This window comes from Takifugu rubripes, chromosome 9, assembly GCF_901000725.2.
Source record: "Takifugu rubripes chromosome 9, fTakRub1.2, whole genome shotgun sequence".
Classification (NCBI taxonomy): Eukaryota; Metazoa; Chordata; class Actinopteri; order Tetraodontiformes; family Tetraodontidae; genus Takifugu; species Takifugu rubripes.
Window position 1 is genome coordinate 8,328,000 of NC_042293.1, and position 15,618 is coordinate 8,343,617.

The 15,618-nt window shown below is 43.8% G+C and overlaps 1 protein-coding gene across 5 annotated transcripts in view; it reads left to right on the plus strand.

Moving 5' to 3' along the window:
* brsk2a (BR serine/threonine kinase 2a) overlaps positions 1-15,618 on the plus strand; it is a 118,784-nt gene that overhangs the window by 59,217 nt on the left and 43,949 nt on the right. For all 5 annotated transcript variants that reach the window (XM_029841686.1, XM_029841687.1, XM_029841689.1 and 2 more), the window contains exon 2: positions 12,042-12,136. In XM_029841686.1, the coding sequence (XP_029697546.1) occupies positions 12,042-12,136 (95 nt within the window). The remainder of the gene's footprint in view (positions 1-12,041; positions 12,137-15,618) is intronic.

The following is a 15,618-nucleotide window of genomic DNA, read 5'->3' on the forward strand; positions in this document are numbered from 1 at the left end:
TCAATACCTCGTCAGCGGCTATGACTGTGTCATTATCATTTTAATGACTGCAATATTTTCCACACTGATGCCCTTCGAGATGTCCAAGGCAACCTAAGAGGCCTCTGAAGGTTAACCGCTACTGCGGGTTGAAATCAGGTGTCACGCGATGGATGATGACATTTTGAAACTGCCCGGCGCCCCCTAATGAAGATGATCCAGAGGTTATTGATTGGTGTTGAAGTTCAGCAGAATTAAAGCCGGTCTTTCTCTGTACGTCCACAGATAAATCTTTGCGTCTGAAGCGGTAACAATACAGATGCAATCACGGGAGATCAACATTTGTGCAGGTTTTAGCTCAGAGCTTCAGAGAGTCATTTAGTCTGAGTGAGTGCGCTTTTATAGAGAAATCAACATACAGGCACTGAGATGATTTAAGAAGTGAAAAATTCTTAAATTTGAACTTGGATCCACCCGTTCTACTCTAATATTGCCTCAGAATGTCCTTAAGGTCGTTGGATCAATAGTTCAATGGAGAGTGCAATAGACAGACCGGAAGTAAATGAGACAGCGCATGTGTTAATGTGATTGGGCTCGTGTGTGTGTGTGTGTGTGTGTGTGTGTGTTCTCAGCATGCATCTGCTCCTGTGGTCCTGTATGTGGTGACAGGTTGACATCAGAGTAAAAGCCCCCTGAAGTCATGTCCAACAGATGTCTCTGTGCTCTCTGGGTGCCTGCTGGAGAAACATGCAAACCTGGTGTTCTGAGTTCTCTCTTGTCATGTTTATTCTATAAAAGAAACTTTTAATTGTCTTAATAGTGAGTTAACACATAGATATGACCAAATGTAGTTCAGACATGGGCATGATTTTGATTTATTGTCATAAAACCCATTTTGAATTCAAAATGATAGCAGTGCCTTAAGTGAAATCTTTTTAAATGTCGGAATTTAGGCAATTAATAGAGATTAGCTCAAATTTAGCAGTAGTGCTGTAAAGTGTAAAATATTGGTAGCACTCAGCAGGATGGCATGACAAGATTTAGCTTGAACATTCCCAAAAAAGCCCGAGAAGATTTAGAATAGAGTTCCCGAAAACCAAGATAAACAGAATGCCTGAAATATGTGGTTGCCATGGAAGCGACTCAGTCACCTGATCTCAGCCCATGTCAGAAGCTTCTTCTGAAGACCAAACTAGAGGTAAAAGAAGCAAACCAGCAGCAGCTGAAGGGAAACTTTACTGTTCATATCAGCTTTAAAAACTGCCGTTGTGTAGTGGTGAGCCCCTGTGAGGGAAGGCGTGCTGCTTAAAACTGGACCTGATGGTCGATTTTGTGCTCTTTATTTCAGTTGTCACCACTTTGGGAGCATCTGCACTCCTCGTGCGAATGTTCCAGGCCCGGTGACACGAGTCGTGTCTCCGTGAAAGCCGGCAATCTGCACACTGGCTCCTTTCCAAGCTTTCATTTCCACTCAGCAGTGGGATGGTACCCTCTCCTGTGCATGTACGTGCACTCCCACCAGCACTGCCGATGCAAGTATAGAATCGGTGATGCCAACGTCCAGATGACCAGATATTTATAGGAGGCTCGTCAGAACACTCATGTTGTTTTTAAATTCAGATTTCCCTGTAGGTGTTTTTGGTTTTTGTAGACATCAACACACACTCAGACTCATTGTTGCTCTTTTTAGAATGCATGATGCAAAAGCCGAGTCATTTCTCCCTTATGTCCCCCGGGAGACAGCGGAGGGGGGCGAGACTTGCGCAAACAAAACAGATGTATCAGGCAACAAGGAAAAACAAGAGCAGACGGAGTGGGAAGGAGTGACTGATGGAGTGGATTGAAGAGAGGGACGAGGGGACACGGCGAAAATGACGGGGCGACTCGAGCTTCGTGGGGGAAGCTAAGAGATGGGTCTTTCAGTGGCTAATAGAAATTCCCATGGTTCCTCATTGAAATGCAGCAGTGGCTTAGGTAATGAGCCTGCTGCCGCTGACGCATTGATTTAGCCCAGAGAGTTGCTCAAATTATCCCACCCCTCAAGAGAGATGTCAACAGCTCCACCAATGGCTGCGGGGGTGATTACCACATGTCCTATCACCACACACCCCCCAACTTGTCATGTGCAGCAGTCTTCCTCCGCCTGCAGCCCCTCCCACAGCTCGTCCCAGCGGCTCAATATATACATTATGTTTATCTTATGAACGAGTGCAGATCATTAGTGAAATACGAGTGAAAAATCAACATTTAATAACATTATTCTTCCCAAATAATTGTTCTGTAAGATAACAGGCAAATTAGTGTGCCATGTCTTGTGTACTGTGCATATATGTGAAGACAACATCTCCACTGGGGGAGCCCTGAAAGTAACTATAGATGCGTTTTTGTAGGTTTCTGGTTTTTAAATATCATTATCGAGAGCTTCAGTCATGTTCGAGACCCATTCCATGCCGCAGGCATCCTCACCTCTTTGTTGCTGCTGTGCCTTGAGGTGCCTCCGATTGAACTGTGCAATAATGGCGAAGAGTTGACACTTTGACCTTTCTCCTGTGCTCTGCCTGTTCCATGCTAGTACAGAATAAAAGGCTGTAGAAAGACATGAAAAAGGAGAAGTCAGGTGAGGAAGCCAATTGGTAGGGTTTTTGAGGGGTGTGTGTGTGTGTGTGTGTGTGTGTGTGTGTGTGAGTGTGTGAGAGAGCGAGAGAGTGTATTCTTGCACATGCTAGATAGTGACGATCAAAATACTTATTTTACTGGCAAAGTGAGGACATTCAAAAATGAAGTTGCACTAGTTAAGCTATTGAACAGAATGAACAAACAGTGAGTGTGACAATAGTGTCTTTAAATTTTTCTTATTCATTATTTTTGTCGCTTACAGGAAAAAAGAATACTCAATTGTACATCTGTAAAATATTCCATTCAACTTCGGGAGCCTGATTATAATAGAATTGTTTGCTGTAGGTGAGAACATAGAGAAAGGACAAGATTTGTCTTCTTTTGGATGCTGTTGGACGCAGGGTTTGTACCTCAGTGTTGTACGAAAATATCACAGACTCATTCTCTGTCCATGTGCTCAAGCTGTCATCTCCCCTGCCTGCCCCAAAGTGGGAACGCGGCGCTCTCCTTGCCAATTAAACTCCAATCAACAAACCAAGATGGAATGAGACATCGAATTACATCCAATATCCTCTCCCATACTCAAGCCCGTAGTTGCCAGACACAAATTAGCTTACAAATTAAAGCTCTGAAGTTGGGAGAAGTTGAGCTGCCAGATAACAACCAAATAACATCCTGCCAGCATCTTGATGTGTACTTCCAAGTTGGCTCCAGCTTCCTGCCTCCTCTTGAAGTGCAGGGAGAGCGTGTAGAGTTTTTCCTGTTTGAGCTTTGACCATCCGTTTCAATCAACATTCAACTGGGCGCTACTTATTGAGACAGGCTGATGAAAGCTAATGACACTGAGGCCTGCTTCGCTTGAGCCATGTTTCCTTAATGAAGATATTTCATGGACAACCCAACTACAGTTAATCATAGATGAGGAAGGTTTGATTAATTGCAACCCTACACACACACACACACACACACACACCCACACACACACACACACACACACACACACACACACTCAGTTGGCCTGTTTGCAAGCGCGTAGTGTTTATCGTTCACGTAATCGTGAAAGAAATCCAGGGACAGCGCACCGCCAGCGTGTCTTTCTACGGTTACAGCAAGGTTTCGAATATTATCCAGTCAGATGTTTAATAATTCATACATTTATATTGGGGGTTATCTAACACATGACAGGCAGACAGTGCGCAGTTCTTCCGAGTGGTGTCTGGGGGCTCTTCTGACTGTGAAGCCTATCAGAGTCATCGCCGAGGCACCGATCCTCAGCTCATCATTTCACCTCTTTATTTGACTCTCCCCTCTCTGGAGAGGAGAGCATGTGCATCTTTATTATGCACCCACCTTTCAGAAATGACAAACTGGCAAGAAAGGCCGACGTCATATACTGCAAACGAGTGACGACGTATGTGCGTGTGTTTGTCCTGTTGCTGCGTTGTCGTGCTGTGGCTAATTAAAAGGAGCCTGATTGCATTATTCAGGAGGCTGTAATTATACATTCCTTTTGCTGATCCCCAGTCTGAAGCATTAAAAATAGATCTGAGTCTTTGTGCTCCACCCTCCGAGGCAGCACTTTCTCACCATAGTTCTTCCACATCTGTATTTATCTAGCCTTATCGGGATTTCTTCCATCTCTCATTGTCATAAAAAAGTGCTCGCTACGCCATCATTCAGGATGGATTAGCTATTCTAGTTGGATTCAGGCGGAACATTCCTCTGACAGTGACACTCTCACTCGAACTCTGGGACCTGAACTCGCGTCACATCAGGCCAGAGATTCAAGAGGAATATTTCATATCATTCGTGACAACTCTGCGGAAGAGATTCAGAGATATCGCTGCTACTGATCAGTTTAATGAGGAAACTGCCTTCTGACAACAGATTATACTTCTGCCCAAGAAGGTTTTCGTGACTTTTTGGACCAGTGGGGCCAAAAAATGGGGGAAATCATGTGTACCAGACTTGTCGGTGTTGCTTGGTGTTGAAAAGACTGAAGTTTTATGGCCAAAGACATTCAATTTTTGCATAAAGACGTCAACATTTTTTGAAAAAAGTCGTGTATCAGAGCATTAAAATAATGTCCTAAGCTGTTTTCTTCTCTGGAATCATGTTGCCTTTTATTTGGCACGTGTCTGCTTGTTGCCTTATCATGCGTTGTGTTGTCTGTTAATTTTCATGCATCTAAGCATCAGTGCACTCTGCACACCAACGCACATTGCACACTGTTTGATCCACGAAATCTGTAGCAGCTAACTTCAGTCATGCCCAAATCTGAGAGGCATTCAGCACAGATAAAAGATAATGTTGCTATCTGCACAAAAACGATAACACTTGGCAATATTTACTTCATGGTTCCAGCTGTGCAGGAACTTTTCACACAGTGGCTGAACTTTAATTTTCTGTGCAGCCAAATATTAGCTACCTCTGCCGCTAGGGCTTAGCTGCCGACAAGAGAGCGAAGATCGCGTGTTCCTCAGTGCAGGTGATGAGCTTCTGAGGACGTGTTCACGCATACATTTGCATATTGGCGGTAAAAGTGGGTGGGGATATTTTCTGGATCTGCCAGTCACAGGATTTATTGGTTGACTCATGAAGGCTGAGTATTTGCTGGTTTTGAGTAATGCTTTTCTAACTTCTCTTGTCAGACTGTGGAAAATGGAGCCAGAACTGCATTTCTCTCTCTCCCCCTCACACACACACACACACAGGTTTGTGTCGTTAGGCCAATATTAGGTTTGTTGAAATATAGCATGTAAGCAGTTGATTTGTCGAGCCCTCTGCCTATAAAAGCAAAAATCTCTACTGACAAGCCCCAGAGACTCCACCACTGCTACTCCAGTTAAGTAGAGTCTCCAGGGCTGAGGATGACTAGAGATCTTGACAGTGAATGTTGTCATTACTTACTCAGCAACTGAGGATGTTTTTCCCCACTGCTAAAATTTGTATCTTCTTTTTGTCGTGGTTTGAAAAACATTAGCTTTTTTCCCTAGCAGGAGGGATTTCTAACCTTGGTGAAATGACGACTCTGGGCTTTACTTGCATTCTTTTCTCGGCTGCAGATGAAATTTGGAGTGCTGGCACCTGTATCTGTGCAGTGCAGAGACCTTTGCTCCGAGTCTGAACATTGAGGCCATTCAGCTCTTTTCACACATGATTGAGCTTTCTAATAGGAAGAATTTGATTACGTGATATGAGTGATTGGGTTGAGTGATGGAGCAGTTCTGAGCCACAGCACTGAACCGCTGCTCCGCTCTGAACTCCGGGACTGACCTTATTGTCTCAATATATCCCGAACCATGTGGTTTAATCAGTTTTTCCATGCTAAAGTGCTTAGACAGGGTGTTTCAGAAATATGGCTCCATAATTTCTGCCAGGATCAGTATTAGGAACCAGCAAACACATCAATTCACAGAATTCCAAATGCCTTTATGTAATTCCCACCATCTCTAAATAGTCCTGAAGGAATCTGCTCAGAAGGAAGTACCAAGTTGATTGTTTCCACCCTCACTTTTGCAGAGAATTATCTTGTAAGGGAATTGGTGAGCAAATGCCTCCCTTCAAGCAGGGCAAATAAACAGTTTTCCGCATGCATGCGTCAGTGTGCCTCCCTCCTCAGTCTGGCACTCCGGGGCTAAACTGCTCTTCCCGCTTTTGAAGCTGCTCCGTTGGCTGACTCGTGCGTTGCTACTGATGCTTTAGCTGCGGCTCCGGCGATGATGTTTGCAGGGGAATTCAGGCTATCTGTGCTGACGTCACGGCTGACTGAAAATGCGAAACAAAAAAAAAGGCAATAAAGAGAAATGGGAAGTATACAGAGATTTAGTGAATGAAGTGGGAGGAAAACAGAGACGGCGAATTTTCACCGAGCAGTGGGTGAAAATTGTTTGATCTCCTACAAGCCTGCTTCCTGCTGCACCGTGTGACTCAACAGCTTTCTGCTGCTATATTCTCTCCCGTCCTCACTTTCTGGGTAGATGAGAGGATGCGATGGCACAATCAGGGCAAAAATGGAGGGAGAGGAAAAAGTTTTTGGAAGCAAAAGTTATTTACAAAATCTGTCAATCAGAGATCCATCCTGAATCTGTCTCGAGTTTAAGGAGGTAATGCGAGTAGGTCATCCAGATTCTCCATAGAGTAACGGCTTTTAATAGATTAACTGAGCTATTTTAAATCAAAATCACTGGATTTGGCATAACTGATGGTGGTTGACAGGTCATTATTTTCTGACCCTTGCCCTGGTGAAAGAGATGTATAGGCCCTGTTAAGGACTTTATATCCCTTATACCTAAAAGAGATTAGTGAAAAAATGGCAGAGTAACGCACTGCACTTCCATACAAAGTCTGAACCGAGGGCAGAGCTTTGGCCCCCGAGTGGAGCGTTGGGGGAGTTTGGGAGCAGAAGCAGGAAGCAGCACACAGATCTGAGCCTTAGGGCAACCAGCTCCTTGGTGCCAATGCCTCAGGAAGAAACCAGCTAAGCCAGCATAAGCTACTACCATCTGCTGGCAAGATCAAATTTGAAAGTGAGAGAGGTGTGCAAGTGGAGACGTCTTGTTTTCATCCTTCCCTCTCCTCGCCCTTCCAGATGGAAATTAAACTATCCAGTAATGATCTTTACCCGCTTGGATGCCAGTGCCGTGAGGAAGCTGAGAATATGGTGTCTGTGTGTGTAGATCCAGACGAGCCTCAGTGTTGCAGTCCTCTCTGAGTGGCTTGCCTTCGTCCTCTGAATTTCTGATCGATGGCAGGCCAAATCCTTGCCGCTACTCTCTGGCTCGATCGGCCCTGCCCGTTTAAAATCGAACGCTGATTGGCGTGCTTTGGAAGCTGGAGTGCAAAGGGCTCTCACGAGTTAACGCGGAGGGAAACAAGGTCTGACTCACTGGAAGAGGGGATGTTTTTGGCCACTGTGTATTGACCAAACGGCTTTAAGGGAAAGCAAACATTAAGATGTAAATGACAGCCTGCTGGGAATTCTCCCATTAATTCTCCCAGGAAATCAAAGATTTTTAGTCAAGTGGTCTAAACACCTTTCACTTATAATCTCCTAAATTCCCTACTGTATTCTCCCCTTCTGCAGAATCTTCCCACACCCTAAATGGATTCAAATTGATTATGACACATATTATTGGCATGCAAATCGGACATAGAATGTTTCTTTTAATCAACAATTGCCGAGATGAAATCAGGTTTGCAGATATGTCAGAAGGTCACCAAATTAACTCCTTCCCTCTTGGCATTCTGGTTTATTGGTTATGTATATATTCAATACAAAATAATAGTTTCAACAACCCTGCCAACAAATTCGAAAATGTAGGAGAAATGGCAAAGTAAGGTTTCCCATAGGACATCAATTCTGACTTGACATTTGGGACGTAGAAAAAAAACCAAAAACAAAATTACACTGACGTTGCATCAGCTTGTGTATTTCACTCGTATTTCTGCGAATTTGTATGATTCAACTGTGTCCAACTGCATCAGCGTATGGTTAGAGATGAATATATTATGGGGTTAAACCACTCATAGACGCATATATTTATATTAGAGAATAAATAAAACATTTATTCTGATTTGAGATTTAAGTTGGAGCTCCCCCCCCCCTTCCTGTGAAATGTGCAACAGGATCCTGATCCAAACCACTGGTGGGTCTTTAGATCTCCTTCAACTATCCCCCGTCCTCAGTAGCCTGCACTGAAGGAGCTACCGGGTTCTTTCGTCAGCTGTCAAAGCCAGCTAGAGAATGACGGAACCCACATTTTTGAAGTGGCGCTGCAGCTTCCAGAACTGTTGGAAAGTTCAGATGCTCACTGAACCACGAGGTTCTCAGTCTGTGTCGTCCTCCAGTGGTCCATCAGAATTAGCTCATTAATCACAGAACAGCACGGGAAGTAAAGAGTTCAGGCCTTGTGGCCCGTGGTCAGTCGATGGTGGCCTCAGTGGCCCGTTTGTCTCTGGTTGGTGTCATTACTCTGACGCCGTCACGAAGGAGAGGGCTTTTGATACTATTGATTATGGAGGAGGGGGAAGTAAAAGAGAGATCAATGCTCTTACTGATTTAACTGCATTATAGACTTGGGTTAGCTCAACAGACTGGTTTTGTCCGTGTATTTTCTGTCTCCATGGGCCAGTTCAAATGCAACACGGTACTGCCTTTCTCTCTAGCCGATTAAGCACATGTTGAAACAGCTGAATTTATAGAATCTGTATGGGAAAGCTCAGTGGTATTCCCCAGGCGAGTGGCTGATCTTTGTGCTCTCGTTCAAAGCCTTATGGCTGTTCAGAGACGACCCTCACCCGGACCTATCCAAATGAAACCCCGTATCATCCATGCTATCTCCTGAAACTCCTCCAGCTTTATCACTTCACATTCAATGCGTGCTCACTCAACCCTCTCCGTATCAACACAGGTGAAGGCCAAAGGTATCAGGCAGCCAGGTAGATTACACGTCATTAACTAGACAGGGTGTGTTAATTTTGGGTCAGAGAAGGGCAGAATATGATTAAATATTACAACACACATGATTAAGATCATCGCTGTTATTATGGAGACATCTGTTGCCCTTAATGCAATTATATACTCCAGGATATTGAGGTTGGACAAGTTCAGGGATGAATCTTCGAGTACTCATTATTAAAACATCAGCTGAGTTTATTTTCAGTGGTTTTCAGGACAACTCTAATTGCAGACCTTTGACCTCAAGCTTTGGCTCTGCTCACCATTTCATTTATGCTCCATTATTTTAGCTAATTTCTGTATTCTGTTAAGAACAATTGTTCTAATTTCTCTTTTTTTCTCTCCTAGATATGTATCTATATAGCTTAATGAGACAAGCCTTTGAATACCACATAGTTATCATGGTACAAACACATAGTAGAAGTCTATAATCATTAACATTATATTGAATAAATCTTGTTTTAGACTTGAAAGTCTAGCTTTTTACAAGTATTTCCGTCATATTTGATGGTGACAAAATTTGAGGAAAACGGGATAATGTTGATGTTGATAATGTCTTAAAAAGTTACTATTAATGTCCTCTGATGTCTACTTGTCTTGTGTGTACTGTGGTGTCTTTCACACCCCCAAACTCTGTTCTACCTCTGAAGTAAACTATATAAGATATTTAAGAAGTGTGGATCAGAGTAGAGGCGGGACAAAGTTTGATCCACATATCCTAATTCACGCCCTGCTACTCAACCTCGGCCTGATTTAAGGTTAAAACGCGGGAAGTACTTCATTAAACAGCAGAAGCAGTCTCATGAATGGAAATGAGTTTTGAAGGGTTTAATAATTGGCAGCAGCCAGACTTAAAAGCCCCTTTCACATATGCAGTATAATTCCGACTTCATTAAGGGTTTATCGGGAGGAGCCGTATGTGTGGACATCAATGTCTGAAATTTTTTGTCCTCGTTTTATCCTGTTGGATCATTAGTATAAACCTTGACTGCGGCTCAAGCAAAGATGAAGCAAGAAAACTCTCTGTAGAAGTGTGCAGTGTGGGGGGTGGGCTTGATGGGGACATCCTTTTAAGAGGACGAAACCTTGAGCAGGACCTTCCCGCCAATGGAAAAGGGGTTTTCTTGTGTATACCATTTTTGATTATTTTTATTAAGACTGACAGCATTTTGCTCAAAGCAGCAATTATAATTTCAGTGTGCTTTAATATGGCTTTAGTTCAGTCACTGTTTAAATTCATTATTGAAGTTGCCTACTTTTATTCTGAACTTCATTAATTTCATCTGTGAGCAGCGTTGTTTGAAAGTCCTGATGTGCTGTCATCCCTTGCTCATTTGCCTCTCACTAATGTGCCCTCTGCTCACCAAAACATTGGCACTAGAGGAAGATAGATGGCAAGGAAAATAATCCGGTTAACTTTCACATGTTTGTAAGCAGATATTTTCTCTTTAATGTGTTTATCGTGACTTATGAGCTCCTCTATAGCAGCCATTAACATATGATTACCATCACTTGGCTAATGGGTTTGTCTGTCGCTTCCCCCTCCTGCTAAACTACTTTATTTCCCTCAGTAAGTCTTTCTTTATCCTTATCTTCTCTATCTCTTTCCCTTGTTTTTCCTCTTCCCATCCCTCCCTGTCCTTTTCTTCATTATGTCTTTCCTTCTTACGCCTTTTCTGCTCCGTGTGTCTCCACTTTGGGCCCCCATGGCCCCGCATCTCCCCGAGCAAGTGCGCCCACTCTTCTCTCCACCATTCTTTAATCGTCTGTGGCTCTTCATTTGAATATTGCATCATTATCATTGATATTTTAGCTCCCTTTGTCTTTTAAACCCTTTTCCTGTCATCATAAAACTCATTGGCAAACTTTCTCCCAATCCCCACTGATTTTACCTCCTTTGCTGGTTTATTCAGAAAACCATTTGTGCAAGCTAAAAATGGTGCTTGCACCCCTCAGTTTGATAGTGGACATCTCTTTCCTTTGTGATGTCTCTAACTGCATCATGAAGTTTATTATATTAGCACTAAATTTCTCTCTGCCAGCAGCCAGGTTGTGGGGGAAAGAGAACCTTACTATTATTCTGCTGTGATATGTCTTTATATTTTCTGTCAGGCTATTAGAGAGCTCAAATTCTGCCGTTTGTACAGGAGAAAACAAATCTGTCATCTCTAATTCCCCGAAGTGCCACGGGGCCATTGGGGAAATCAGGAATAAAGAAACCGTGCTTGCGTATATGCGGCTGTTTGTGTGTTTTTTTCAGGTAATCAGATGGAAGGATCTCTCTAATGCGCACACAGCTGCGTGGTTTGTGGCAGAAAGTGCCTTGTTGTGTTTGTCGTGATATCAGAAGCAGAGACGCTGCTTTGTTCCACCGTGACTGCACGTTCACCCGGGTGTCACCGTGTGTTTTCTGCCCATGATTTAACTTGGGATACCTGGGATGTTTATGTGCCGAGTAAGATGTTCCTGTGATAGCGCAAATAAGAGTTATCATTAAACGCGCGTCTGGGATACTGACACTAAGGCAGAGAGTTCCTCTGGGAGGTGAGCTCCAGGAAACTTGACTAATATACTGATATGATGATGTTGTAATGGGACTTGCTAATTTATTCCCTTCTGCTTTGTTTTGGGGAGCCTGGGTTAATGACGAGTCTCACTCTTGACCTTTGCCTGTGCAGCTAATTCTAATCACTTAGCGCCTTCATGAGAAACCAAACCCTTAAGGGCATTTTGATGTTATTGTAAGAACCTTTGTATGGAGCCACAAGCAGTTTTAGCTGCTCTAGTCAATGTTTATCATGCAAAATAACTTAGCTTTCTTCATATAAATAATAGGACACAAAATGTCCCCATTGGGAACAATTACCGGTTTGATTATTTGTGTATTAGATGCTTTCCAGGGGTCCTCTGAACACATTACTTTGATATTATCCCCACATGCAGATCTAACAGTCTGTTTTTGTTGTGTGGTTTCTCTTTTTTGCAGGCTTGGTCAAACTGGGAGTCCACTGTGTAACGTGCCAGAAAGTCGCCATAAAGATTGTCAACCGTGAGAAGCTCAGCGAGTCTGTATTAATGAAGGTAAGTGTGCAGCCTTTCAAGCAGTTTTGATATTTGCTATTAAAGTTATATTTAACTGAAGGTAAGACAGCACCACCGGCTCCCTGAGGTGAGTAGAAAGATTGAAAAATGAATAAGCATCCAAGCAGACAACGGTACTGCTTGTACAATACAAATAAAAGCAGTTGAAATAAAAGTATTGGCTAAAAAATGAGCATCTCTAACCAACCCCCCCTTCCCCAGGTGATAGCCCAATGCTACCTATGCAAAGAGCCTTGGGCAGAATTGGGCAGGTGGGTTATCTGTGTGGGAAGGAGTTGAAGAACACAGGGAGGCCACAGCCTTTTCAATTGGGAGGGTCGCACGGCAAGGCAGAGCGGTGGCTAATAAAGGCTACTTGGGGCCTGCGGTGGTCCATAATACGGAGCAGGACAGAGACCCATGCAGCTGTGCTGCTGGAGTCCTGTACGGGTGGAAGGAGGCTGGTTAATAATGCCACCCAGGGCTTGCAGATGTCTTTACAGCAGATAAGAGGGAGACAGATGCAGCTGCCCAGACCGTGCTGCTATAATGAGCTCAAGCACACAAATAACACACACATATCGGCATTATGCTTAAGTCTTCTGCAATTCCAATCATCCTGACTCAGGTCGTTTTAACTGGTGGTTGGGGGTGATGATGGGGGATGGTTGTCGATGTATCCTGGTTTCAAAGCGTGCATTTAAATTAAAATCCAAAAGGCAGAGTTGAGTTGGATCAGTGCTTCTCATGGAACTGTGCCATTTCACAACCCAGAAATTGTCTTAGGGGTTAAATGGATTTTGCCTGGATTCTGAAGCCTCCTTTGGCCCCACCAGTCCTCACACAGCCATGTGACACTTCATACCAGTTGGAAAATAACACACGATGAGTACCTTTTAAATGTCTATGGTACTCATTTTCCCTGTTGTGTTTATGCTTTGTTAATGGTTTACCCTTTAGTCTTATACAGTCTTATACCATCGGACCTGTCTTCTATCATCTATGGTGTGGGCTACTCCCTCCCAGTGATGTGGGTGTACTGGATCTTGCGGAGATATGGTGATAGGTACATATAGCTGATTTGATTAGGTTGAAATATATAATTGCACGTAATTCTATCTGTTTTATGAATTGTGAATTCTACCTGCGCTTTCTGGGTGAATTTAAAATTTGGAGTTTTCAAACAGGAAGTGTGCACTAGAGTTACCGGTGGCATATTGAGCTTAATGAAGTGTGAAATCACCGGTTGATTTAGTGACAGTTGGTCTTTGAAGTGGCTGATTTTCATTTGAAAGCTGAAATAACGCAGTCAGCAGTTCCCCAGACATGAATCAGAGCTACCAAAACCCACAAAAAACAGTAAAGCAGCTCTCACCCAAAAAACACCAACAAAAATGTTGTGGGTTAATCTCCCATGCACGGCCAGAAGTATTATATAAAAACAAAACAAAAGTAAACACACTAAATTGAAGACATAAAAATGCAGCAACTCTAAAATTGACTTGCAGGATACATGCAGAGGAGAGCGGAGAGCTTAGAGCAATTGTTTTCTCAAAAGCATGAAGCAGGAGGTTTTGCTCGGAATTCAGGTTATCTGCAAATGGAAAAACCCTCCGGAATACACACTACGCAGCAGCTTAGACTTCAAATGACGCTCGCTCCGTTCAGATATCGCTGTTTGATAAACAGTCAGCATTAATCAGTATCGTGCTGTGTCGTTGTCTCCCTGATTGTTCCTCACTCTCGCCGTGCTCCAGAAGCTATTAATTCCGCTCAACTTGCTGCCTTTTCTTTTTATAAGGGTGGAAGCTCGCCCATCATGTCCTGACCCAGGTGTTTCGCAGTGGGTCGTCCTGCCGAGGAAAATGATGGCAACATATGCCAGACGCTGACAGCTTTCCAACACAACCAAAGGCTTTTGCTGAAGCTGCAGTTCAGAGCCAATTACTGAACTCAGCCACTGTCACACTGGCCTCAAGTGTGTGAGTGCATGTGTGTGTGTGTGTGTGTGTTTTAATGGCTGGGACTGAATCATGTGGTAGCTGGCCAAATGAGGGCCCGGATAAAAGGACAGTGTGACATGTTTTATGTTTGGGAGTGGCTGTGAAAATCAAAATCACTCATGAGAATGTTGAGATATTGAATTGAATGGTCAAAGTTCCTTTTTTATAATTATTTTTGACCAAATATAAGCCATACCCTATTGTAATTTAACATCTTTTTAAAGACTCCAAGAAACACAGGTGTATAACAGTGCAGTCTGTCATTTCAGAATAAAAGGTCCATAAGTAGCAAAACCTGGACCGGTGTTTCCTGGCTGACATCCAGCCTGGTTTCCATGTTGAAATACCGCTGCCCTCAGTCTGGAGAGTCTGCTCTGCGACTGTCCTGCGTGGACGTCACACTGTCAGTGATCAGTCTGCACTCTCCTGCAAGGCTCCCTCTCTCAAATGTCACCTTTTAATATGCTAATACCTGAGGTCCCAGTGGTGCCATTATAGGGAAGAAGCTGACTATCTTGGAGAGGTGTGTGTGTGTGTCTGTACATGCACAGACTAAAATCCACATCTATGCCTCATACACACATGCAAACATGTGTAACTGGCACACACATATTGTCTGCGCACACCCTTTCCCCTGTGACGCGCGTCCTCCTCCCCTCGTCCGACTGGCCAGGGGAGTCAGGGGTCTTCAGACTTTAGATGAAGGCTTGAATTAATTGTCTGGTGAAACGATCCTTCCTCCACTCACTGCGAATCCAACTTTTTAGAACTAATGTCGGACGCTTGGCTGCGACGCCGCGGACCGGAAAGGCTTTCAATTGTCTCGGCTAGTGACTGTTTCTGCGGTAGGAACTTCTTGTCAGTTTGTTTCCAGGGAATTAGCCTCAACTCCCTTTCTGGGAGTCTAGGCTAAAAGTGCTGCCCCGTGTCGGGTCCCTACTGCCGGAGAGAGAGGCGATGGAGTCGGTTATACGGAAAGGATTCGCTGTCGTGCTGGTTGTCATGAGATGCAGACTGAAGGAGGATGCAAAGCGCACACATGACAGCATGTCAGCTCTCATTGGCAATAAGGCCAAACAGAAGTGTGGAGTAAAAAAAAAAAGCCCAGAACAAACTCTACAGTATATGTCAGCATGTGTGTCTTGAGGGAGAAGTTCATGTCTCTAGGATACAGCAGGCCTCCAACCCCCCCACCCCACCCCCTTTACAGCAGGGTTAAGAGAGCGAGACTCTGGAGTAAATAAAGGAGCGGGAGAGAAATGGTCATGATGTGAGACACCCTGCTGTGACAGGATAACGCACGCATCGGAACGTACATCACGTCTCAAATCCTAATAGCGGTTGTCCTCGTGTCTTCGGTGTGGCCACGTGATTTTGATTTCTCCCACTTCCTGGATGTTTTAATCGTTACATATCCACCTTGTGCGCATTTTAAAAGGAAAGAATCAACATTAGCCCCATTTTCTCTAATGTTTCTAC